Source organism: Populus alba, chromosome 1 (assembly GCF_005239225.2).
Source record: "Populus alba chromosome 1, ASM523922v2, whole genome shotgun sequence".
NCBI lineage: Eukaryota > Viridiplantae > Streptophyta > Magnoliopsida > Malpighiales > Salicaceae > Populus > Populus alba.
Window position 1 is genome coordinate 46,192,875 of NC_133284.1, and position 26,053 is coordinate 46,218,927.

Sequence of the window (26,053 nt, forward strand, 5' to 3'; positions counted from 1 at the left end):
AACCCGGTCGACCCGGGTAAACCCGGATGAAACCCAGCTATGTTTTTTTCATATGTATAAATAAAACGTCACCATGTTATCTTTTTTACTGTTAAATTATCAAACCATTTGCATTACAATGTGAAGACAGAATCACAAATTCACAATTCATATAATCCTAATCTCTTCAAAGTTCAAGCCATATCAGTTGCAGAGGAATCTCCACCCACAAAAAACTTCAAGGCAAGCCATAGCTGGTAAGTTTTTGTCTCTCTTTTGCCTCAACAAACTCTAACTTTTGTTGTTTCTCTTCGGTTTTCTTCTCTCTCAAATTTTTATTCTTTACTGATTGATGAAGCAAACCAGTAACTATACACTTGGAGATCCATGTTTTGCAGGTAAACTATATATCCTTTTCTTCCTTGTTATTTTTTCTCCATTGTGGCTTTTTGGCTTTTCTGGTTTCTGGGTTTTCTAGTTTTTAATTCGTTGTATTTAATTACATGGGTAATTTATGTTTTCCTTTTTGTATTTGAAAATTAAGAAGATGATCCACCATACTATTGGATGTTGATCCATCCCTGTTTAAAATGAGTTTTTCCTTTTGTATTCACTGGTTTCGTTTCTCTTCATGGATGTAAGTTCTATGTCAATCCTTTTCTGTTTCTTGCAAGCAATTTGCTTGAATCTGGGCTCTGTTTCTTGCCCTGTTTTTGTTTGTGCTAACAACAAATTGAGAGAAAATTAAACTATAACCATAAAAAACATATTTTTTTTGGGTTGACCTGGAACCCGGGTCAACCCATCTGACCCGTAACCCAGTCGTTGTACCGGGTCGACCGCCGGGTCGGGTTTAAAAACTATGTTTCAAAGTATTTTTTATTTGAAAATATATCAAAATAATATTTATTTATTTTTGATATTAGTACATCAAAATAATCTAAGAATATAAAAAAATATTAATTTAAAACAAAGAAAAATATAAAAAAATTTCAAAATTTTTCAAAATATTTTTATAACACAAAAATAAACTGATATATCCATTAACCTATATATTAGAGGAGTTGCTCAATAAATAAAAACAAAAAGCTAACTGTGGAGAACTCACAAAGATTTAACCCCGCCAATGCCATTAATTAGAGGAGGACACATGCCCCAAACGGTGCTGCCAAACAGTAGGACACCGTTATCTGACGCCGCCAAGTCTGTCCCCTCTCAATCTCAAAGCCGCGTCAAGCGGGTCCCAAAGATCGTTTGGTCCCAGCACAGCAACCATTTCCCTTCTAAGGACAGGGAAAAAAAAAAAAAAAAAACTATTTCAAGTATATTTTTTAGATCTAAGCCTGATGGCTGACCGGTTCAAAATTTGATTCTGAATTTTGATTAGGCTATTGGTCAACCGGGTTAATTTTTTAAATTAAAAAAATATTATTTTAATAAAAAAATAAAAGTAAATAAATTCCAATTGAATTTATGATCAAGTCTTGCCAGATCAACCTGTCAGGTTATTTCACTAGTTTTTTTTTTTTTTCAACTTTGACCCGATTCTAACTTCGAATTAACTCGTTAGGCTGAGTTTCAAAACTCTGATTTAAAGTCAATACTAAATTATTTCCCTTCTAACATTAAAAAAAAAAAGAAAAACCTACACTAGAACATGTTTGCCTTATTTATAAATTATTAGTTTTTGGCTATAATTTATTCTCAAATCAGCTGTAACTTTTTTTTATTTATTTAACGATAACATATATTATTAGATTAATTTATACCTTTATAAAAGCTATAATATTTCTTCAAATAACCAAAAAAGAAGATGCAAATATCCTTGAAAACTAAACCAATTTCTCTAGAATTAGTTTATAATTAACCTGTTAGCATTAGTATTTCGTCAACAAAAACATTTGACCTAATAATTAAAAAAAATCAAAAGCTGGTGCCATGGAAGAATTTCATCAAAATATTATGAAGATAGAAGTGTACATGTTCCAGTTGACTAAAAAATTTTTAGGTTTTAAGTTTTATGTATAAATAAAACTTTTTTTCAATATTTCGCCAGCATGATCAAGAGTGAACTTAAATCTTCTTAACAAGCAATTAATTTCTTGTTTTTTTTTTTTTTGAGAAAATACCTATTTGTAAACTAGCCTCACTAATAATTATTTTTTTAATTATTCATATATTCGAAATAATTTTCATCCCCAGAGTTAAATTTCCATCCAAAATGTATTAAACATACCATCCATCCCCAAGAAGATATATATATACCTGTCAGCCTTCTTTAATTTTCAAATTAATGATTATAAAATGTATTTTGGAATGCAGGGCAAACTATATTTTTTTAAATTTTTTTTAATATTTTAATGTTTTGGAATGCAGTGCAAACTATATTTTTTTTATAATTTTTTTTTATTTAAAATAATTTTTTTAGATCATTTTAATATTTTGATGTTAAAAATTATTTTAAAAAATAATAAAAAAATTATTTTAATTTATTTTTAAATAAAAAAATATTTTAAATTATTGCGTATGTGAAGAGTAAACCAGCACCACCTAAATCAACAACTTTAAACGTTAGTATTAATTAAGCAGTAATAATAGATGGTCGTCTCTTATGAAAAACAATTAAAATACAAGCTGTGAAACATGAATTCAATTCAATGAACAGACAGGAGACCTCACTTTACAGCGACATTCATGTAACATGAGTCATGGCAGTTTCCGTTAGTGAATTCCAATCCTAAAAAATATACGAAGTATCTAACTCAAACCAACAATTATCCTTGAAAAAACAATAACAGCTAAGTTTTGTGTGAGGGAGATTTTTTTTTGAATGAAGCAAGAAGTTTCATATCCCTTCTCTTCTTCTTGTGGGGTCCTCCTTTTTCACAGGTAAAGGACAGCCTCATCACCAGCCTGGAAAGGGTTGTTATAACATTAGCTGCCCACTAAAAAGCTCTCTGCTTGATGGGTTTTCACGGCGACATTCATCCAATATCAACTGGACTTTGATCTCTGGCTTCAACCCAATTCACTCTCCCTCAGTTTCTCTCCTTTTTGGTTTTCTTCTTGAGGTAAGAGTGTATATTTCAGCAAAAAGTTTTTGTCTTTGCAATAATGTAGATTGCATTCTTTTGTACTTAACTACTGTTTTTTTCATAGAGCTAAGCTTGGTTGAAGTTGGTCTAGATAGATCTGAGGTTTGTGAGGATATTGTTTTTGAGGCATTTAGTGATCGGGGAGCTAGTTCCTAGCATTGGGGTTCTTAAGGCCTCAGGGATTGGGGTTTGGGAGCTAGGCAGTTCTAGTTTTCGTTTTTTTTTTTTTGAGTTGGGACTTGTGTATTATTTGGCTTGCTAGGAGCTCGAGGATTTGGGATATTGCAAATGGTGAGCATGAAACTAGTGAGCTGGTTACCTGTAGTTGTTGCTTGTGTATTATTTGAGTTCCTAGGTCATAGTGGATCATTTGCTGCATTCACTCCTCCTGATAGCTACTTGGTGGCTTGTGGTTCTTCACAAAATGTCATCTTCCAAGGAAAAACTTATGTTCCTGACTCAGGGCATTCTTCTCTCACTTTAAACACTGCAACTTCTGCTGTTGCTAAGTCCAATTCTAGTTTCCCATCTCCTATCTACCAATCTGCTCGAATTTTGTCAGGCATATCGTCTTACAAATTTGATATTAAGCAAGAAGGTAGGCATTGGATCCGTCTTTATTTTTACCCTATTCCAAACTCAGGCCAAAACTTGATGTCTGCGTTGATCACTGTAGCCACAGACGGTTTTGTACTTTTGAACAATTTCACATTCAAGAACTATAATGGTTCTTACATGTTAAAGGAGTACGCAGTCAATGTGACTTCTGATACTTTGACCCTTTCCTTCATTCCTTCAAACAATTCTGTCACATTTATTAATGCAATCGAAGTTGTTTCTATCCCTGATGAAGTCTTTCCAGACCAGGCAGTAGCTATAAATCCATCTACCCCTTTTAGTGGTCTTTCTGAACTTGCCTTCGAAACTGTTTTCCGGTTAAACACTGGAGGCCCGTTGATCACTGCAGAAAATGATACTCTTGGAAGAATTTGGGAGAATGATGCCAAATATCTCCATGTGAACAGCTCTGCATTGAATGTTTCAGTTAACCCTGAATCCATAAGATACCCACCTGCTGTCACTACTGAAATAGCACCAAATTGGGTTTATGCCTCCGCTGATGTGATGGGAGATGCAAATGTAGCCAACATGAACTTCAACATAACTTGGGTGTTCTCTGTCAATCAAAACTTCCGCTATTTTGTGCGGGTACATTTCTGTGACATTGTGAGTAAGGCTCTGAACAATCTTGTGTTCAATCTGTATATAAATGATGATAGTGCCGTTGAGAGTCTTGACCTCTCAACCTTTACCGGTGGCTTGAGTGTACCCTATTACAGAGACTTTGTCTCCAATGCATCAGTAGATTCAGATACTTTCACTGTAAGTGTTGGTCCGGATCCAACAACAGATTTGGCAAATGCAACTATGAATGGGCTGGAGATTTTCAAAATCAGCAATGTAGCTAAAAGCTTGGATGGGCTTTCATCTGTTGAGAGTCTCCTTCCTCAATCACCATCGAAGAAAAGCAAGATTGGAATTATCATTGGTTCGATTGTTGGAGCTGTGGTTGCATTTGGTTTGATTGGTCTCTGTTACTGTTGCTTGGCAGCACACAGGTCAAAGACTACTACTCCCCAGGCACATCCATGGCTGCCATTGCCATTATATGGAAACTCTCAGACCATGACCAAGATGTCCACAACTTCTCAAAAGAGTGGAACGGCAAGCTGCATCTCATTGACTTCCTCTAATCTTGGTCGGCTCTTCACATTCCAAGAAATCCTCGATGCAACGAACAAGTTCGATGAGAGCCTTCTTCTTGGGGTTGGTGGTTTTGGTAGGGTGTACAAAGGAACCCTTGAAGATGGAACTAAAGTAGCTGTCAAAAGAGGAAATCCCAGATCCGAACAAGGTCTTGCTGAATTCCGAACTGAGATTGAAATGTTATCAAAGCTTCGCCACCGTCATCTTGTCTCTCTTATTGGCTATTGTGATGAGCGGTCAGAAATGATTCTTGTCTACGAATACATGGCTAATGGACCCCTTAGGAGCCATTTATATGGAACTGGTCTTCCTCCTCTATCATGGAAGCAACGACTAGAAATATGCATTGGGGCTGCCAGGGGCCTGCATTATCTCCACACAGGTGCCGCTCAAAGCATTATTCACCGAGATGTCAAGACAACAAACATTCTGTTGGATGAAAATTTCGTGGCCAAAGTTGCTGATTTTGGCCTCTCAAAAACAGGCCCAGCTATTGATCAGACCCATGTGAGCACAGCTGTTAAGGGTAGCTTTGGTTACCTTGATCCTGAGTACTTCAGAAGGCAACAACTCACAGAGAAGTCAGATGTGTATTCATTTGGAGTGGTTCTAATGGAAGTTCTCTGCACTAGACCGGCTCTAAACCCTGTTCTCCCGAGGGAACAAGTCAATATAGCAGAGTGGGCAATGACCTGGCAGAAGAAGGGCATGTTGGATCAAATCATGGACTCCAATCTAGCAGGTAAGGTGAATCCAGCTTCTCTCAAGAAATTTGGGGAGACAGCTGAGAAATGCCTTGCAGAGCATGGAATTGACAGGCCATCAATGGGAGACGTCTTATGGAATCTCGAGTATGCTCTTCAGCTTGAGGAGACCTCATCTGCACTAATGGAACCTGAAGATAACAGCACAAACCATATCCCAGGCATTCCATTGACACCACTTGAACCATTTGATAACAGCGCAAGTATAATTGATGGAGGGAACTCTGGAACAGAAGATGATGCTGAGGATGCTGCCACTAGTGCTGTATTTTCTCAGCTAGTAAATCCTCGTGGAAGATGAGAAGGCTTCCACCCATTCTTGGACAAAGGACATTCTGGTGAAGATTTGGCTGTCTGGTCACCGAGTGTTTGTGATAAAATGGGAAGTGAATGAGCTAAGGTTATCTCTTATCACATTGTTCAATCTTTTTTTACCTCAATTTATCTTCCATAGCTCGTAATATTGTTCAGTGATGGATGGGAATCAATCCATCTGAAATTGCAAGTTACCATAAGGGCTTGATCTACAATTCTTCTGGCTTTCAGCTGCCATGTTATTTATTTTTCACACAATTACTGGAGATATTCAATGTATTGCTTTCACAATATTTATTTTCACAGATTGATTATAGAAATAACTCACGGATCACTGCCTCAGTAATCTGATTCATTTGCAATGCTTTGTGTACTTATATTGAGGCTACCTCAGGTTGCCTTACATTTGATCAACACCATGTCTGGCAATCTCAGCATTTGTTCCACTTCCTGAGTTTAGCTAATGAAGAGAACAAATTGACTCACAGGAACTTAGAGCACAGGCAAGCTTCCGTTCAATGCAAAAAAATAAAATAAAAGGGAGCTTAGTTAATAACTTGGTGCACCATGTCCGACCACTCTTTTTTGTGCTCAATCTAAGACCTGGGAGAGGATTGTTGTCGAGTGAACCGGACTCCAGCACCTGGTCCGTTAATTAATCCTGGACCGTGTGAGTCCGACCGCACTGGATAGGCCGCAGAAAGGGCATGTTCGCTTAAAGCTTGTCCTGTGTTGCTCCAAGGTTGAATGCTTTTAACCCGGATGACGTTCACTGAAGCAGAAGCTTTCAAAGATGACCGGAGTTGACCGTGGATCGGATAGAAGAGGATTCGGATATCTTTAGACAAAACTTTTGATTGAATTGAATTAGCATTTGCTAATAGAGAGGGAAAAGCAAAACAGAATCAGCAAAATTACTTTCTTTTCCAAAATGAACAAGAAAACTAAATCCTCTAAGAAAATTACTATACATCAAGATATACAAATATTGTGATTGCAAATTTGTCCTAAAAAAATAATTTTTGAGGTTATATTTGAGTTTAAAAGAATTATGGAAGTGTTTTATAAGTAATTTTGAGAAAAATAAAAACATAATAACTTACCATGTTGTTGTCGATTTAGCCAAAATTCAGCAACAAAAAAAAAAAAAAAAAAACCAACTTTAACATAGATGACGCGTATTCAAAGTTAAGTTTTTATTTCAAGGTTGGGCTTGGACTAAGCCTAAACATGACTAGATCGTAACCTAGACCCGTCTAAGTTTTTTTTTTTTTTTTTTTTCATTTGATTTTTTAATATTTTTTTAATTTTGAATTTATCACTTTAAACTATGCTATGATTGTTTGTGTTTTCTATCAAACTATTTTTATGTGTGCAACAGTTATTATACGATAATTTTTATACTTTCAACTATTCTAATTTTTCTAGAAAAAAAGTATTATTAAGAAATATAATTATTCATAATATAATGAATAGAAAGATGTTTTTGTTCATATTTCAACTTTTCAATATAAAGAAAACACACAAATTAATGTGTATGTTTTTTATTTGAAATTAAAATATTTTTTATTATACATATATCAAATAATAATTAAAATATATATCAAAAAATATGTAAGCACAGGTCAAGCAAAACATATACAAAAAATAAATTACAAGAATAAATCAAATATATATTCTATTACATCTCATCTCCTAGCATCAAATAGAGATTTGAACAAATGTATATCTTACTGGACACAAATAAGTTTTGTATATCTTACTAGACACAAATAAGTTTTGTTCCCAATGTTTCATCTCTCTACTATTTTACTATCTCGTCTACGTAATTATATATTTTTTTTTACCTTATCTATTTACCAAGCACTATATAGTCACGATTTAGTTTTTTTAGTTATTTTTTTTTAATTTTATTGATTTAATTAATCTTTCAGATTTTTTACTCATCTCTAATCTTATCTATGTAGTCACGTTTTTTTTTTGTCTTATCTATCTACCAAACACTACTAGATTAATAATAATAATAATATGGTTGTTATTATTATTAAACATCCATTCATCTCCTTGTTATTGTTTTTATTTTTTTTTTTATGAAAATGAAATGGTTTGTAGTTTAACTATAAATACTCATATTTTATGTGACGTAATCCTTTAATTTTTATTATATAATCTATTATAAATATTTACACAATTTATTTATTTTATCATGTATTTCATTTCTTTGCAAAATAATCAACACAAATACTTGATTGTATTTTGTTACATGCTAGCTTCAAGTTATTACATAAGCTAGTCCAATGACACTTCTTATTGTTGAAAAAAAAAATTAAAAAATTACGATTATAATTTTCATTGCTATAAAAAATGTGATCGCCCAATATAATCACTCCAACTACCTATAATAATTTAAAAATAATAAAAATATTATTAATATATATTTTAATATAAAAAATTACCACAACCACAAACTCTGTAAGCAAAACAGTGATAAATTGTGTCATCTTGTTTGGTTACTGGCACAACATTGATTGAGATCTCTGCAAGATCTGGGAGAGTGACTAGGACGATGTTCTTGATAGATGTTCTCTGTACTTAAATATGACCTTTATGGGGATTTCCATGAAGATAAATGGCCTTCTGGTATGGCTAGCTCTTCTCCAATGCGGGAGAATTTCATATGATCCATAACTTGTAACCACATAATAGACGGTGAAAACGGGGATTCTTTTACTTACCTTGTATGCTTCTGACAGTGACTCTTTAAAGAAAGAAAATGTACTGCTATAAAATCCCAATCAAAATGTGCAAATTGAGGATTAGTACTAGGACTTTCTTGATAATAGGTTAAACGGGCACTGTTTTCATTTCTTTGTTTAGTCATACAAATCCTGCAAAAAAGACGAAGTTGCTGTCCCATGTTAAATGGAAAAGTCATCTTAAACCAACATTTTCAGGCCTTCCGACTTGAACATTTACGAGCACAGCAGTCTATATGTGACATTTTCTTATGTATCATCTTGTTCGGCTGGTTGTTGACGTTATCCATCCATCATCTATTGATTATTGATCATATTTTAATCCCTATTCGCTGAGATTCTTTGGACAAGACACAAGCATCCACAGAGCCTCCTTAATTTTTGTTCCCTGTACAAAAGAAAAGATGCCATACATGATATATGCATCCTGTCCTATAAAGATTGCCTGATCGTTCATATTGCCTTGTTAATTTCCCTGGCTCCTAACATACACACACCTCCATTCCCAAGACTTTGGCGTTTGAGAGTCATGATTAAGGAAGTCAAAACTCAAGTAAATGTTGGGGTTGAGGTGGATGTCTTATGGAAAGCTTTTGGTAAGGATTTGAAGGATATTCTTCCAAAAATGATGCCAAATTTAGTGAAGGATGCTGATATGCTTGAAGGAGACGGTGGCCTTGATACAGTCTACCTCTTTAACTTCGGCCCTGGTAAGTCCATTTCTTTTCCTTATTGATTATGACTTTACTTCATGTGTTCACTTGGATCACTTGGATGCCATCTGGACTGCTTGTCTTGATTGGCACCTGTGATGGCTGTAACAATTTTTTTTTTTGGTCTCAAAATATTGTCAGGTTTAAAAACTATGACATACCAGAAAGAAAGGGTCACAGAGTTTGATGAGTTTGCTTATCGAATCGGGCTTGAAGTAATAGAAGGAGGGCACCTGAATCATGGTTTTTCTCATTACAAGACAACTTTCCAGCTTACTTCAACTGGAGAGCAGGAGACCCTAATTGATGTCACAATCTCTTATGAGTCTCAAGTAGAAGAAGACACCATACCATCAAATTCAGCATCATCAACATTAATTTTCATCAAGCACATGGAAAATTATTTGATGAATGGTGCTACTTAGGTTGTTTGCATTTCCTGGGGCTGTGACCTGTTGAGCCCGACCTAATTACTGTAATAAAGGGAAGGGCATTTCGTTTGGATGTATTGATCTTAAGTAATCTTTGAAGTTATATAAAGTTTTCAAGTGCATGTTTAACAAAAGATGAATGATTTGAATATATATTAATATTGTTAAATAATATTTATGTAGTTTTATTTATTAAAAATAGAATAGTACTTTTAGTTTAACCTATATATACTTTATTTGTATTTAGGTTAAAACTAAGCACTCATAATATACAGATCATTCAGAATTTTAAATTTTTTTTTCTTGTTTGTTCTAATTATTTTAACATGATATCAAAACTAGTTTTATAAAATAAGATTTAATTCCAAACACAGCTTCACGGATCATTCATAAATATCTTGCACTATTCACTTACTAAATCCCACACATGGCAGCCACCTTTTAACAGCCAGCATTTGCTTTATAAGTTCGAAGATAGACATGCTTCTATTGTTGTTCGTTAGGAGAGTCAGAAATCATTGCAGCATTTTACTTCCTGCAAACAATGCCATATCCTGCAGAAGTGCCCTTTGTGCAGTCTAGAGTGCCATACAGTCACTGGAACCACAAGTACCAAAATATTTGCCCCATCCTCCAAGGTGATTATGGCACTATTCTTGCTTGATTCTCTCTCCACTTTCAAGTCCTTCTCTGAGGAGTACCAAGTGGAGAAAGAGCCTTCAGGTATGACTAAATCCTGTCAGTTGTAAGTGAGCTTCAAATGGTCAACTTCACTGTCCCAAGTTGCTGCCTTAGAATGTGTTTGTTTTTGAGGTAGTTTTTGTAATTGTGGTTTAAAAAAAAATTATATAATTAGGTGTGGTTAGTTGGATTTAGATACGTATTTGGTAAAAATTATGGTTGAGGTTTATGTGCAACAAAAAACATGTATAAAATATTTAGTTGTGGTTGCTTTTTAAAAATGTTTTTCACTTAGAAATGCATCAAAATATATTTTTTATTTTTTAAAAATTATTTTTGATATCAGTGTATCAAAATGATCTGAAAATACAAAAATAAAATTAATTTGAAGTAAAGAAAAAAAATAAAAATTTTCAAATTAAAAAAAAATACTTTTGAAATACAAAAATATACAGAGTTTTACGAAACTCAGTTAAAAAGCATGTAAAAACTGCTTCATAAAACTACATTTCAAACTTAATTTTTTGATGAGTCCCACAGTAAAAAACATAGTTAGGTGTTTGGTTCATACACCACAAACACAAAATCTAATACTAAACAACGCACCAGAGAAGGTTTGAGAGTTATAAAGGACTCCTAGGGCTTGAATCCAAGTGAAATCCCGAGGTCGGACAGTTGGCCTGTGACCAATGAAGCGGCTGTTGATTTGAAGATCAAAATTAGATACTAGGCTGAATTGCTCATTGCTTTTTCCATGGAAATAGAAGACAATTCCATCACCACCAATGAAATGGGGATCATAGCATGCTGATCCTAGGGCTTAACAGCTAGGTTTGCGGTCTGAAAAAAATATCGAACAGATTAGTTTCCATAACTGAAACATGCAAATTGACAGCCTATTATTAAACAAGTATACACTAATAGTCGAATAATACAAAATGTCTTATTTCAAATTGCTATTTTAGCTATCGACCTGATAAACATATTCAGTACTTGTGAGAATAGAATTGAAAGAAAAGGAGTGGGTCATATCTTACGCTTGCACTGGGCCTTGCAATGTGGAGAGTTGCAGTCAGCATAGCAAACTTTTTCCTTGGTGTTATGTGAGTAATTGCTTGGGCATTCAAAGGGGCAAAGTATATACCGGTAATTGCCACAGTAGAATAATGGTACTCTTGCTTTTGCTTGTATGAATCCTGAAACAAAGATTAACAGAATGATGAAAATGGAACTGCTACTTAAGATCTTCATAATTGCTGTTAGTGATATAGGAAAGAGAAGAAAGTAGGCTAAGTGATGCAGGAACTCAACCTTTCTTGTTGCTCTTATATAGAATTGAACAAGCAACAGGCCACCTGTTACATTTGGTATTCAAGCCTCTTTTGGTTTCTAAAACGTTTGTTAAGCTTGTGATTTAAATTTAACTTTTGCTCACATTTGAGGCATGAATAGGGGCTTAGTTGGCTCTCCAACTGTCCCTTTCCTTCAGCCTGACAAGGACTCATGCGATTAACGAATTACTAATGCCTTTGAAGTGCAAACGGTTCTGCATAGGAGGATGTAATAAGTATACTTCAACATGATTGGCTATAATGACAGGAAATTAGTATCTTGAGACTGTTAAAAGTTAGACTTCACCGTCAAGGATAATGCTATTCAGTGAATATTGTTAGGATGAAGACATGCAGAAGAGCAAACAAAGTGAAATAAGAAATGATGAGGTACACAAAACCTAATTAGGCTATATTCACTGACAAGTATTGAAGGATTTCACTAAGAAATGTGGAAACTCTATTAAGAGGAGAAGAATTAACAATCTCTTTACTAATAGAAGTAAACACATCACACACTCTCTCTCACAAATACTTCACAAAAGTGTATCACTCACTATGGGATTACTCTCTCTCATTTTGGTGGTGCATCAAAGGCTTTGGGATGCATTCTATTTATTGGCCAAGCATCCTAGCCTTTGCATTAACTTGACACTGAAATGGTACCTACCATTTTTTATGCCTAATAGAAAGAGAGAAAGAGTTGTCGCAAACAAAAAGTTATCTAGGCCACAACAAAAAGGCAAGCATGGAGCAGAACCATTTAACGTGCGATGCTGCAAAAGTGCGTACTAATCCAATGAAAGCTAGTCCTCCTGCATTAAAAGGAAATCGTAAGCGTCAATGTAAATGATTGAAGGGACAACTTAATTGATAGTGAGAAGAATATGTTGATGAATAAGAAGATGAGAGTGAGTAGGGATGTTAGAAACAGGTTGTTCTGCTGAATAAAACATATAAAATTCAAAGGAGCAACAAACACAGCAATTAATCAAATGCAATAAATAATAGAATGCTTATTTGAATGTGAGGGTTGCGTTGGTTGAAGGTGAACCACAATTTCATTTATGGCCCAATTGTTGAATGGAACGTGTTAAATGACAGCTAAGAACTGTAGTAATGGTGGGAAGAGCAAGAGAGGGCAAAAACCCAAAAGAATGAGGGACTGTAGCAGCAGTGATCAACACACAGAAGCAGCAACAGAGAGGTGGAAAGTTCGAGGGGAAAAACATGGATCCAATGACATGTGGGTATAAGAGAGACTAAACATAAATATCGAACCAAAGTAAAAGCAACAACACAGCAATTAATCAAATGCAACTTAGAAATAAAGAAATGATAAGGCACATTGAGCAATTGCAGAAGAGCTTTCACTGTGTTGGAACAATCAACCAACATGGAAGCAATAATGAGTGATTATTTGATTAGGTGGGGGCTGATTGCATGACCAATTTTCCTACGAACAGCATCCACACAAAACAAAGAAAAAGGAAAGCAACAGCAAAAAAGTGATGGATCATCAATGTAATGCGGGGAAAATTACAACAAAGAAGGAGAAGAAAGTGTGGGCTATTTGTGGCTGGCCTATGATTCTTTAATGCATGAGGAAGCTCAATGGCTCTCAGACAAGTGATGTAAAGAAAGAGCATTGAGAAAAACAGCGATGAAAATCATTACCTTTGAAGGGGGCGAAACTGAGAAGCGTTGTTTTTTAGTGGATGGTTCTGTTATTGCAGATACTTCCGGTGAAGCCTGCTCCCCTGATTCAATCTCTTCATTTGTGATCAGGACGGATCCAGGATCCAATTTGAGGGTAAAATAATATAAATATATAACTAAATTAATTAAAATTATAAATCTAAAAATTATAAATTTTTAATACAAAATTCAAAAATTTATATATGTTATAAAAAAAATTCCACAAATTTTTTTTATATATAATTTATAATTATTAGTATGAGAATTTATACGAAAACATTATATAACTTTTTTTTTTATTATCAACACTTTTAAATATTTTTTTCAATATGAATAATTAAATTATTATTCAATTAATTATCCTCGTAATTGACCATAAGTTATTTATCTTAATACACCAACACATAATCATAAATTATTTATTTCATTAATTTCTCATAATTTTTTTTCATGTTACATTAAAAATCCAACTACAACTAAACAATATAATTAAATGGATTTCAATCCTCGTCAACACAACAATACATATTAAATACATATAATAAACAAACATTTACTTTGGTTCCAAAAATTCTCATCCCCTATTAAATAGCCGACCCAAATTTCACCATAAATATTCAATTTGTTTTCTTTAATTATGCTTTATTTAGAGTCATTTATATCTTATTCATCCCAAAAACATTATATTTTCACAATTCGATATTTCCCCAATTTAAAATTTAAGAACCCTAATTTAAAATTTAAAAATTTTGCTTAAACTTTGTTAATCTTTACTTAAACTTGTATAATCGAATTTATAATATCTTACCCGATAATAATATAAACTTCAAATGTTATCCAGTTAAAGTTTTCTAGTTCTTTTTTTTCCTCTTAATGTCATAAGTTTTGTTTTCTTTTTTTTCCTCTTAATGTCAACTTTCCTCTCAAGAACCTTTTCTCACTTGACTTTCCTCTTAATTCTTGAGTTAGATGTATTTAATACTCATTCCCTTATTTATTTTACTTTAAATATTGGTTACTCTTCAGGGTTTAGTGAGGAAGATTCAATTTTTCTTTTTAAATTTTTATCAACATTGGCTAATAGTTTAAAAGGAAAGAAGAAGCTGAATTTTCAGTTCTCCCAACTTATTTACAAAAATATTATTAATGAGCCTACATGTTATTTTTAATTTGATTGTTGATATTCTCGCATGGCTTTTCCAAATTTAGATTACTTTAAAATTTTAACCCAAGATAAAACAATGTGTTAAGAATCTCCTCATAAGATTTCAACCAAACCTAACGGTTGACGGATTGAGAGTTATGCTCGATAGCGTAAAACTGGTCAATATCTAATTTTACATCAAAATCTAAATTTTTTAATTCAATCATTGCTAGAACCAATCGATTATTTTACTAAGTCTTCGGGACCATTTTATTATTCTGAAATATATTTATTTCTTATTTTTATCATTTGTTTTATTTATAGACTTACTACAATTTCACAATAAAGTTATTGATTATTAATTGGAGTTTACACCAACCCTTTTTTACGCAATTCTTTTTTAAGTTTTATTTCTTATTTTTGTTATAATTTCCTTGGAATTATTTTCTCATTTTCAAAACACATAATTTTTTTTTCTAATTCTTTTATTTGTTGAAACCCATTACGATTTTTAGAATGATATATACTTCATTTGATTTTTTTAGGCAGTGTGGAAACCCGTGACTTCATGTTGGATCCGTCCATATCTATGATTGTCTAAGCTTAGGAAGATGGTTTCTAATGTTTTAAAAAAGAGTGATTGGTTATTCGATTTGTTTATTTGAAAGGATGTAGATAAAAGCAAAACCAAATATAGGGTAGTTCAAACACTTGATATTCTATTTATATTTATAGGGTGTTTGGGAGAGTGATAATAGTTTCTTTTCAAAATAATATTTTGTTTTATTTTTTTTAAAAATTTATTTTTGACATCAATACATTAAAAACAATCCAAAATATATAAAAAATATTTTTTAAAAAATACAAATCAAATTGTTTTAGAAAACACCATTTGGAACATAATTCCAAATGGTCTTTAATCACAATGAATGCCAATGAATAAAATGTTTTGAAAGATCTATTAACTAGTATACAAAGGACAGCTAATTTAGTTAGCCCTACCAAAATAATCCCAATCAACTTGATAGAATACAAAGGTAGTGTTTAAGATTATGATTGTGATTGTTTTTTCAAAGTATTTTTCGCTTGGAAATGCATTAAAATAATATTTTTTTATTTTTAAAATTTTATTTTTAATATTAGCACATTAAAATAACACAAAAATCATTTCAAAAAATTAATTTGATGAGAGAAAAACTCAAAAATTTTCAAAAGTATTTTTTTAAATATAAAAACAAACATACTCAAAATAAAGAGATCCAACATCCTTTTATAAGCTTCATCTTCGAGATCTTATCGGTTTGCATGGATGTAATCAAGGTGATATTCTTTAACATTAATAAACACATAAACTAAAAAATTATTGATATAATTGTCTAATTTTAATGAGAGTACTTTTTCCTTATTCCTTTTTTTTAATGAGATTAGTATAAAATTCTCATTAAAACTCTTTGTTGCTTTATAGGTTGTTATTGTTCTTGGTTAACCAATGCAATGTTGGTGCAAAAGTCATCCTAACCATAAGGAAAAGGCAGTGGATAATGCAAAACCATAAACTTTGGATAAAAATTAAAGATTTTTTGAAGAGTTCTTAAATAGATTTCAATGATAATGTCTCGGTCAAATCGAGAATCACCAATGTCTTTAATGACCAAACCATCAATTTCTTTAGACGATGGATCATTGTATTGTCTTGAGCCATTATCTCTCTTACCAACAAAGCAAAGTATGAGGTTAAGACTATTAAGTTTGTCAAGTTTTTTTTTTAGCATGTCGAAACAACTTAACCATTTCATTATTAAAATCAAGCATAATCATAAACCCACAAACAAAAGCTTCAATCAAGGTCAATGAAATTTTTTTATGAGTAAATAGCTCAAGCCAATTATGAATCTCATTCTCAATGTTACATATATATATATATATATATATATATATATATATATATATATATATATATATATATATATATATAATTGAGCAAATTTTGTGCTTCATTTTTAATAGGCAAAAGGAACCCTATAATATGGTGACGATAACCATTAATCTTAAAGGCATATGTTTCAAGTTGAGCATTAATAGAATGATCAATTTTAGCTCGCATTGATAAATTTAAATAAATTATAAAACTCAATTATCAATAAACCCAATATCGCATGATAAAAATGAGAAAGAAAAATATTCAATTAAAAAAGACTAAAAATGGCAAACTTAAGTCAACCTAGGTAAACTTGACAGACCCATGTCTTAGGTCATGAGAGCAAGATAACCACATAGAAAACAAACTATAAACTATTATAAAGCTCAATTCCTAAACTAGCACAGTGTTAAAAGGGCAATTTAAAAAAAAATCAATTGAAAAAAATGACACAAACCACAAGTCAAGTCATGAAACTAGGATAACCTTATAGAGAGTAAAGAGAATTTTTTTACAAAACCCAATTCCCAACTAACCAAATGTTTAAGGATGAAATTGAAAAAAATAATAATTAAAAAGATGTTAGAAAAATGAATCAAGTCAACCCGGGTCATCTTTTCAAATTTGTGACCCTAGTCCTGACATCGTAATAACCAAATAGTTACAAAGACTAACACTCAACTAGTCCAATACTGAAGGATAAAATTAAAAAAAATATCAATTAAAAAAGACCAATAGAAAAAAAAAACAAATGACAATTAAAAAAATGAAGACCAAAATTCACAACAAAGAATGACACAAAACTTGATGTGAAGAGAGAGGAAACAAAGGAAGATAAATAAAAGAAGAGTGGGCCATTGGCGACACACCACCGCTTCTAATCGACTATATGTCACCTCACCTTATAGTCCTCGTCGAGATGATTTTAGAGACATAACAGAAAACAATCTTTTAAGGTCAAAAGAGACTATATGCGCCTCCACAACACGATGACTCTTCTCACATACTGGTGAATGTAGTGCATGCACCAACCATCCCTCTTATGCTCCCATTCAGTTTCCTATCTACTTGTGTTTCATTTTCAAAATTGATCCTTTAAGCTTTAATTGTTTTATATCAATAAACTTAATTTTTATTTTTATGAAACTTAGCATCAGCCGCTCAACAAGATTTTTCCTTAAATCCCTGTATTAAAATAATAATTTTTTATTTTTAAAAAATTATTTTTGACATCAGCACATCAAAATGATTTGAAAACATCATAAATATATTAATTTTTTTAAAAAATCAAAATCTTTTAAAAACACTTTTAAAACGCAGTGCCAAACAAGCTAAAGCGTTTAGAAAAAGAAAATCAATCACTAGAATATATAACTTTCTTTCCTAGTATGCATGAACCAAATCAACCAGTGTACTGAACTACTAACAGACCACCTCGATTGTCGTCAACAACAACAAAACTTTTGTAAGACACTACTGTACTGAGCTAAAAGCAGTCTCTTATTATTGTACTCATTTATAATTCTATGTCCCTACATTTCTGCTAACTTGGTTTCTTACATGAAGGTTTTCAAAAGTTACAATTTTTGTTTTTCTTTGGTTATTAGAAGTTCAAAAATCAAGAAAATTTCAATTACAAGAAAGAAATGTTTAACATCAACTAAGAAAGTATTGAAGATATTAAAGCGATTTTAAAGATCTTCACTATTATGCTATTACCAAGTATAACTTATTTGTTACCTAGTTTAGATATGATTGTGTATTTATTATTAGCATATAATCTTAGCATACTGTTGGGAGAAAGGATACGCAGGATTGTCTTTCCTTGCTGCAAGTTTTTCCTTTTGTTTATATATATGCATATGTATAGCATAAGAAAGCATGAATGTAGAACTCTGTTTTACTGCACTGTCTCACGTCTCTTCTCTGCTTCAAATTTCTACATGGTATCAGAGCTTAGTGTTTGAATTCCCATACCATAGGAAGAGACAATTGTGTTGTCATGTAAGACCACTTAAAGGATGCCATTGATATTGGATCAAAGGTCTTAGCACTAGCAAATTTTTCTGATGATAACAACACATCCCAAAGATTAAGTTCTATGTTGTTGAATGAATTAAATTATCTTTCTTGGTCAAGGGCTATCACAATTGCTCTTGGTGGAAGATCTAAGATGGGGTTCATAAATGGTTCTATCATTCCTTTAGAAGTTGATAATCCAAAATATGCAGAATGGCTTTTCAAGGACCAGCTGGTCATGTCTTGGGTCCTCAACTCCATGGAAAGGAACCTTGCTAAGATTTTTAGTTTCTCAGAATCATCACTAGACCTGTAGCATGTAATTCATGACATGTATGGAAATCAAAATGATGCTGCCAGGATATTCCAAATTCATCGCAAGGTTGCCAGCCTTCACTAGGAAGGAAAGCCCTTTGTTCAACTGTTGGGAAGCCTTAAAGGCCTGTGGAATGAACAAGAAATATATCGCCTACATACTACTGATGTTGCTATATTACAGAAAAGAACTAAGGAGGATAGGATTTTTCAGTTGCTGGCAAGGCTCAGCCTAGATTTTGAAGACCTACTAAGCCATATTATGATGAATCCAGAACTCTCATCCCTGAAATCAGTTTGCGCCACCATCCAACGTGAGGAAATACATAGGAAAATATTGACACGTGATGTTGGAGTTTCTGAAACCCGTGCTTATCAGGTGAAATTGATGTCGTAGGATATGAATTCTGGTTCTTTTGATCATGGTCAGCACAGACCATTATCAGATTCAAAAACTACAAAGGGAAACAAACTGATCTCAAGTGTCATTATTGCCACATTCTTGGTCATAATATAGATCGTTGTTGACTCCTTCATCCTGAAATTAAGCCTAAGTTTGCAAAGGACCTAAGATGCCCATCAAGACGCACAAATAATCATAAGTCATACCTTGCAAATAATCATGCAAATTCCACCGAAAGCTTTTCTAAAACTTCTGCAACTCTAATATCTGATTTTGCTAATTATTTACACGGCAATCATGGCCAAGAAAAATCACATGATGAATCTACCAGTCAAGACCAGAAGCAACTAACTGCTCTTCTCAGTCACTTTGCTGATTTTTTGGTAGAATCAAACCCGAAAAATAGCCAAGGTAATCTGATTGCTTTCATGACTACATTAGAACTTGTAAATTTGTATGATCTTTGGATAATAGATTTTGGTGCCACCGATCACATGTCAAACAAATTATATAACATTCATGATTTTAAATCATTTGTCAAACCCACATTTGTATCTATTGCTGATGAGAAGGGTGCTTATGTTAAAAGGAAGGGAAAAAATAATCTACTCTCTGATAAGATAATGTCTGATGTTCTATTTGTACCATCTTTTCCATTTTAATGGCTAATTTCAATTGCTTTTAGCCATTAAAATTACATCCACCCTAAACTGTGAAGTATTTCTTACTTCTTCCAAGGTTGTGTTTTAGGATCTTGTCACTAAGGACATGATTGGTGAAGGATTTTTTCTGCATGGTCTCTATTATATATCTTAAAAATCACAAGTCTCCAGGGGATTTCAAGTAACAACTAATCCACCTCATGAGTATCTCTTATGGCATCGCTATCTAGCTCACCCTTCAGAGTCTGTTTTTTGTAAAATAAAGTCGGTTCAAGTACATGAATCACTCAATTATGAGATTTGTCATTTTTTAAAATCTACAAGACTTCCATTTACTCCTTCAATGTCAAAAAGTACTCATGCATTTAAACTCGTTCATTCAGATGTGTAGGGACTCTTCCATACTTTCATTGATGGTTTTAAATACTTTGTTATATTTATCGATGACTTATCTAGGGTTACTTGGGTGTATCTGCTAAAAACTAAGCACGACGTATTTGTTTGTTTTAAGGATTTTCATTTGTTAGCACTCAATTAATTTTTAGCTCACATTAAAATCCTTCGATCTGACAATGGTATCGAATATATGTCCAAAGACATGTCAAAATATTTACATTCTAATGGAATTCTGCATCAAACTAGCTGTGTTGGTACACCTCAACAAAACAGGATATATGAACGTAAAAATCATGATTTGCTTGACAAAGCTCGTGCCATTATGCTTCAAATGAATGTTCCCAAAGCCTTCTGGTCCTATAGAGCTCTTACAGCTGCTTATCTTATAAATCGCTTACCCAGGCGAGTGCTGGATTTTAAATCTCCTCTTGAAGTTTTGCAGGATAAAATTCCAGATATATCTCATCTTAAAGTATTTGGTTGCACTTGTTTTGTGCACTTACTAGTTACACATCGTGACAAACTGGATCCTAGAGCGATCAAGTGTATCTTTTTGGGTTATTCCACAACTTAAAAGGGATACAAGTGATATGACCCTGTGTTGTAGAAACTACATGTTTCTAGGGATATGAAATTTCTCGAAGATACTGAATATTTTTTTATTATTATTCACTCTGCTTCTTTGTGCATGTTTTACTTACAAAAAAATAGAAGCTCAATGAATCCTAGACAGCTCACTCTTCTAGCATCCACTTTCTGTGTGATGCTTACAATGCATTTTTCAGAATAGCTTCTCGTTGAGCATCTACTAAGAAGCCAAAGGAGCAAAAGGCTATTATTATCATCATACTTTTGGGCCCCATATTGTTACCAGATTAGGCAATATTGTATATATAGCAATAATTCATATTTACAGGATCTTTGTGGTTCGTAGAGCAATGCTAGGGATTTATATGGTTGGTGGAGCAATGTTAGGGATATCAAATGATTTGATAGAGAAAATCATGCATGTAATTAATAATTAGGTTGTAAATAGAAAGCATTCTAATGATTAGTACTTAAAAGTGCATGTTTATCAAGGTTTTATATCATCATTTTGCACTTGAAGTATCAATAACTCCTTAACTAAAGCATGTTTTATAATAACAAGTTTGATACTATAAGATACCTTAATTTATGGTAAATGCTCATTTTAAATGCAGGCCTATCACATAAATAAAAGGATTGATTGATGAGTTTAAGTATTGAAAGTGAAAGGACAAAGAGATGGCCAAACTTAGAAAAGAGATGCCGGTGCAGTCCAAACCAGAACATTGCTCGGTAATTGGATCATATCTGGAGCTTTAGATCTCGGATTTAGGTCTATTTTATATGGATGGAAAGGTAAGACAAAGGCCTACAACTTTCATGAGGAGCCCAAGATTTAAAAAGGCCGTTTTGAAGTCCAAACTGAAGGAACAACGAAGAAGTCCGAAGCTGTCCTGCAGCCCAGACACTATTTAGTGTTTAGCCCATATCTTGAGTTCTAGAAGTCCAAATGACCTCATCTTTTTTTTGTTGGAAAGCTGAGACAATTTCCTAGAACATTCCTAAGGATTCTGGGCAAATTATGATGTTAGCAATGACGTCTTGTTCAGACAAGAAGATAAGGATTGTCACCAAGTCAAGATGTAGCCACCCACTCATCAATTAATTAACAAATCAATAGTTCCAAATTTTGGCCTATAAAAGGAGGCACTTACCATGTATTGAGGCATCTTGGTTTCCAAATCAAGATCATGCTCTTGCTTTCTCTCTTTGTATTGCTTATGTTTTGCTTTCATTAATATCAAGTTTATGCACTTCATTTCATTTCCTTTGCTTAGTTAACTTCTTTCTCATTTATGTTCTTATCTTGTTCATCTATGTTTCTTTCTTTCATTATGTTTAGCTAAGTTAATTATGTCAAGGTGAAAAGGGTGCACTAATGGTGTAAGAATAAGTATAATATAAACTTAACATGGACCTTAACATTGGATATTAACATGTTTTATATTTGCTATCTTTTTCACTTTTAATACTTTGCTTGTTAAATGGTTAATCTAGATTTATGTTGTATAACACTTGGTACAACAAATACTTGGTACTTTCATAGCCCATACTGTATGGTATAACCGACACCTGAGCTATGAAAGGAACTTGATTTGTTGTTAACATAAGTTATAATCATGAATGTCTGCCAACATTTACAAGTATTAGCTTTATTCGAATAAGATAACTAATGTAATCATGTTAACAATTTATAATCTGATTGGAACCTCCTTTATGTGTGGTTTCCAATTGAGTAATAAGAGTTTATACTATACTTGTTTGAAGTACTATTAGTGGATTCTCTAACCTTGACATTTATTTTTATCGTTGTTTAATCCTTACATTAATCTTTCAACTCAAAGTTCTCATTAATTTTTTCCTTCTCTTCTTTATTGTTGTTGTTGTTGTTGTTATACTAAGTTTATTATTATCTGTTCATAAACTTAGTATATAGGTTGGAAACCTGTGACCCGATCTTTTAGATCATTTTCAAGTATAACAATGCCACGTACTAAGTATTATTATTATTATTATTACTAGTACTAGTACTAGTACTACTATTGTTATTATTATCGTTATTATTGTTATTGTTGCGTTGTTATTTATAATTTATACAATTAACCTCTCTGTGGTTCGACCCCGGTCTTGCCGGGTTATTTATTACTTCGACACTCCTGCACTTGGGAGAAGACATCAAGCTTTTGGTCGTGTCATCTAACTATTTAAAAAGAGGCAAGCCTCTATTGAGAGGGATTCAAACCGAAAACCAATTTCAATCTTTCTAACACATATATGCCATTGACTCCTTTGTTGGTTTGGTAGATTTTCAGGGGAGCAAAGCATTTTTTATGCTTTTAGAATCAGTCAAGGAATGTTACGAGGCTCTGGTAAAACTACATTCACAAGAATTGTAAATTTGATATGTTGGAAATAAAGTTTCCAAATTTTCATGTGGAAATATGGGAATTGAAGTTTAGAAACACATCCACAAGTTATTTCAAAGTCGAGTTGACTGTGTTACTAGCAGGTGATAGCAAAGTTCTTGGCTTTGTTGTACAACTACTTAAACATATCAATAAGCAAAAACATAATTCCAGATGAGATCAAAGGAAGGGAGATTTATCACTCATTTCTAATGACTCCTTTCCAGGTGAAGTTTTATTCTGATTTTCGATCTTTATCAAACTGATGTTTTAATATTAGAGATATGCGCATTCATTGGTTCTTTTTATTTGATTCCATATTGATTTGATGATGCTAGTAAATAGCATAATATGCATCATGGCATTAGGAACATTAAGTTATCACTGACAGGAGTGGAACCAAATTCTGTAACTATGCTTCCATACAAGGTTGTCTTTCCATTGCACTGTCCATATATATGTGTTGGTTGATATCTGTACCATTAGCAGTCAACTCTCCAACCTTCTACCACGGAAAGTAGGGAATACCATCACCATTATTCTATCCTTTTTAGTGTGGATTATGACCTAGAAGGTAATGGATGTTGTTCAATTGTTCGTAGGATGCATCTTTTTTTGAAATCACTACCAATTGTATCAATGAACTGCTTCTGTTGTTCAGTCCATTTGAATTATTGGAGAGTTATATAGACTGATTACCTGGCATGTCATGTTGGATTACAGGAATTGCAATCCATTCATTGTGTCCCTTGTATCTTTTCTTAGTTGCTTAAACTATGTTTGCTAGTGATATATTGGTAACTAGGTATAAAAATGTTTATCAACCAGCATTTAAGTGGTATGTTTGAGTGTTCTTTGACCTTATCTGTCAACTGCAGCAACACACTGTTCGTTTGAACCACCACACATTAAAGCTCCTGAAGTATTGGACATGGCAGTTTGTTGTGATTCGCCTTATTTGCTCCATCTTGATGATATCTCTTCAACTTCTTAGGTTGTATTCCAGTTGGGTGAGCTGGACATTCACAATCATTCTGAATATTTCAATATCACTCGCTTTGTATTCTCTGGTGGTTTTTTTATCATGTGTTTGCTTTGTATTCTGAATTTTTTTTTCTACTCTTGTTTTTATTGAGTAAATTATAATTTAATTCTTGTGATTTTGATGATTTTATAAGTTAGATTTTTTGGTTTTGAAAAGCATAAATTAGTTCCTCGACCAAAGCTTATTTTTTAATTTTTAAAGAAAATTTCTAAATTATCTTTTTAAATGTATTTTTAATGTTGTACGTAGTAGGTGAGATTGGAAAATTTTTGATTACAAATGAAGGATATTGTAGGCAAAAACCAATTTAATTATTTTGAAAAACCATTTAAAGGATTAAGTTATAATCAATATGAAAGTATATGGAGTCAATATTCATTTTTTTTTTCAAACCAATGAGATTAACTAATTAATAAAGATGAATGTTAAGATTCTTGACACTTAGAGATTAATAAAGTTGTGTTAAAAACTGCAAATGAATACAATAAACTATCATTCTTCAATATATTAAATATTTAAATACGTATTAATATTTACTCTTGAAAATAAGTAAAAGAAGATATCCCCCCCCCCAAAAAAAAAAATACCCTAAAAAAACTTTCTTTCCTCCAAAAATAAAAATAAATAATAACTACCCACAAAATAGGTTTGGGTGGAAAAGAAATTTCTTTTTCAATCCAGAAATAATGACCCCTAGGAAAATTTGTTTCCCCACAAACCTAAAAATAATTACCCAAAAATGGGTTTGGAGGAATAATTCTTTTTTTTTTTAGGATCTGGAGAGAAACGATATCTTCTTTTACTTATTTCCCAAGAGTAGAGATTAATATAATAATTCATATTTAGAAATTATAATTTGGTGTATTCATTTATAGTTTCAACAAATCTTTATTAATCTCTGTGTCATGAATCTCACCATTTATTATAAATCATATTAGAGAGACCATAGGGTAACCGTTTAATGAAATTTTAAAATCTATCATATCCAATTTCACAGCAGAGGAGATAGATTTGACCAGAAAATCAAATTAAAAGGACCACAAGTGTTATTTTATCAAGATTATGTTATTTGAATATATCCAAAAAAAATATATTTTGTTTATGAGGTGTGCCCACATAGATTACCTCATAAAACTCATAAAAAGCATGTAATATATTTTTTTACAAGGTATATCAAAATAAACATATTTAAAATTTTTTTTGTTGAATTACATTTATAAAAATGAGTGTTTATAAATAAAAATAAACATAATCTTTGTTAAATCTTACCTAGATCAATAGCATCTTTGAACAATTTCATATAAAATAGAAAGCAACAAAAACATAATTGTCCCTTGATTGTCATTAACTATAAACTAGAAGGTATTAGTTTTTTTTTATTATTATTATTATGGATTGTACTATGTAATGCATAGTAAAAGACATATGTTTTTTAGTTATAATTTTTTTTTTATTATTATTTTTTTAATTAATTTTTTTTATTTAATTTAGTTTGTTAATATTAATTTTTTTTTTCTATTTTGTTATTACACTCTCATGATATATGGATCCCAGATTTAAAGGGTTAATCCAATTGATTTAGATTTTTTTTTCTTAATTAGTTTTTTTTCATCCAATAGGTTTTTTTT

The 26,053-nt window shown here is 32.3% G+C and overlaps 2 protein-coding genes and 2 pseudogenes across 2 annotated transcripts; 3 read left to right on the top strand and 1 right to left on the bottom strand.

Annotated features, from left to right (window-relative positions):
• Positions 1–2,736: 2,736 nt before the first annotated feature.
• On the top strand, positions 2,737–6,269 carry LOC118058586 (receptor-like protein kinase THESEUS 1). The gene is made up of 2 exons (XM_073406862.1): positions 2,737–3,050; positions 3,337–6,269. The coding sequence occupies exon 2, from the start codon at positions 3,363–3,365 to the stop codon at positions 5,904–5,906; it is 2,544 nt and encodes an 847-aa protein (XP_073262963.1). The 5' UTR covers positions 2,737–3,050; positions 3,337–3,362; the 3' UTR covers positions 5,907–6,269.
• A 2,750-nt stretch (positions 6,270–9,019) lies between these two features.
• Positions 9,020–9,954, top strand: LOC118058588 (phytohormone-binding protein). Its single transcript, XM_035071300.2, has 2 exons — positions 9,020–9,386; positions 9,531–9,954. Exons 1-2 carry the CDS (start codon positions 9,206–9,208, stop codon positions 9,812–9,814), a joined length of 465 nt encoding a protein of 154 aa, XP_034927191.1. The 5' UTR covers positions 9,020–9,205; the 3' UTR covers positions 9,815–9,954.
• Positions 9,955–10,072: 118 nt separating this feature from the next.
• Positions 10,073–13,637, bottom strand: LOC118058587 (uncharacterized; annotated as a pseudogene).
• A 6,952-nt stretch (positions 13,638–20,589) lies between these two features.
• Positions 20,590–24,681, top strand: LOC118058616 (uncharacterized; annotated as a pseudogene).
• Positions 24,682–26,053: the final 1,372 nt, after the last annotated feature.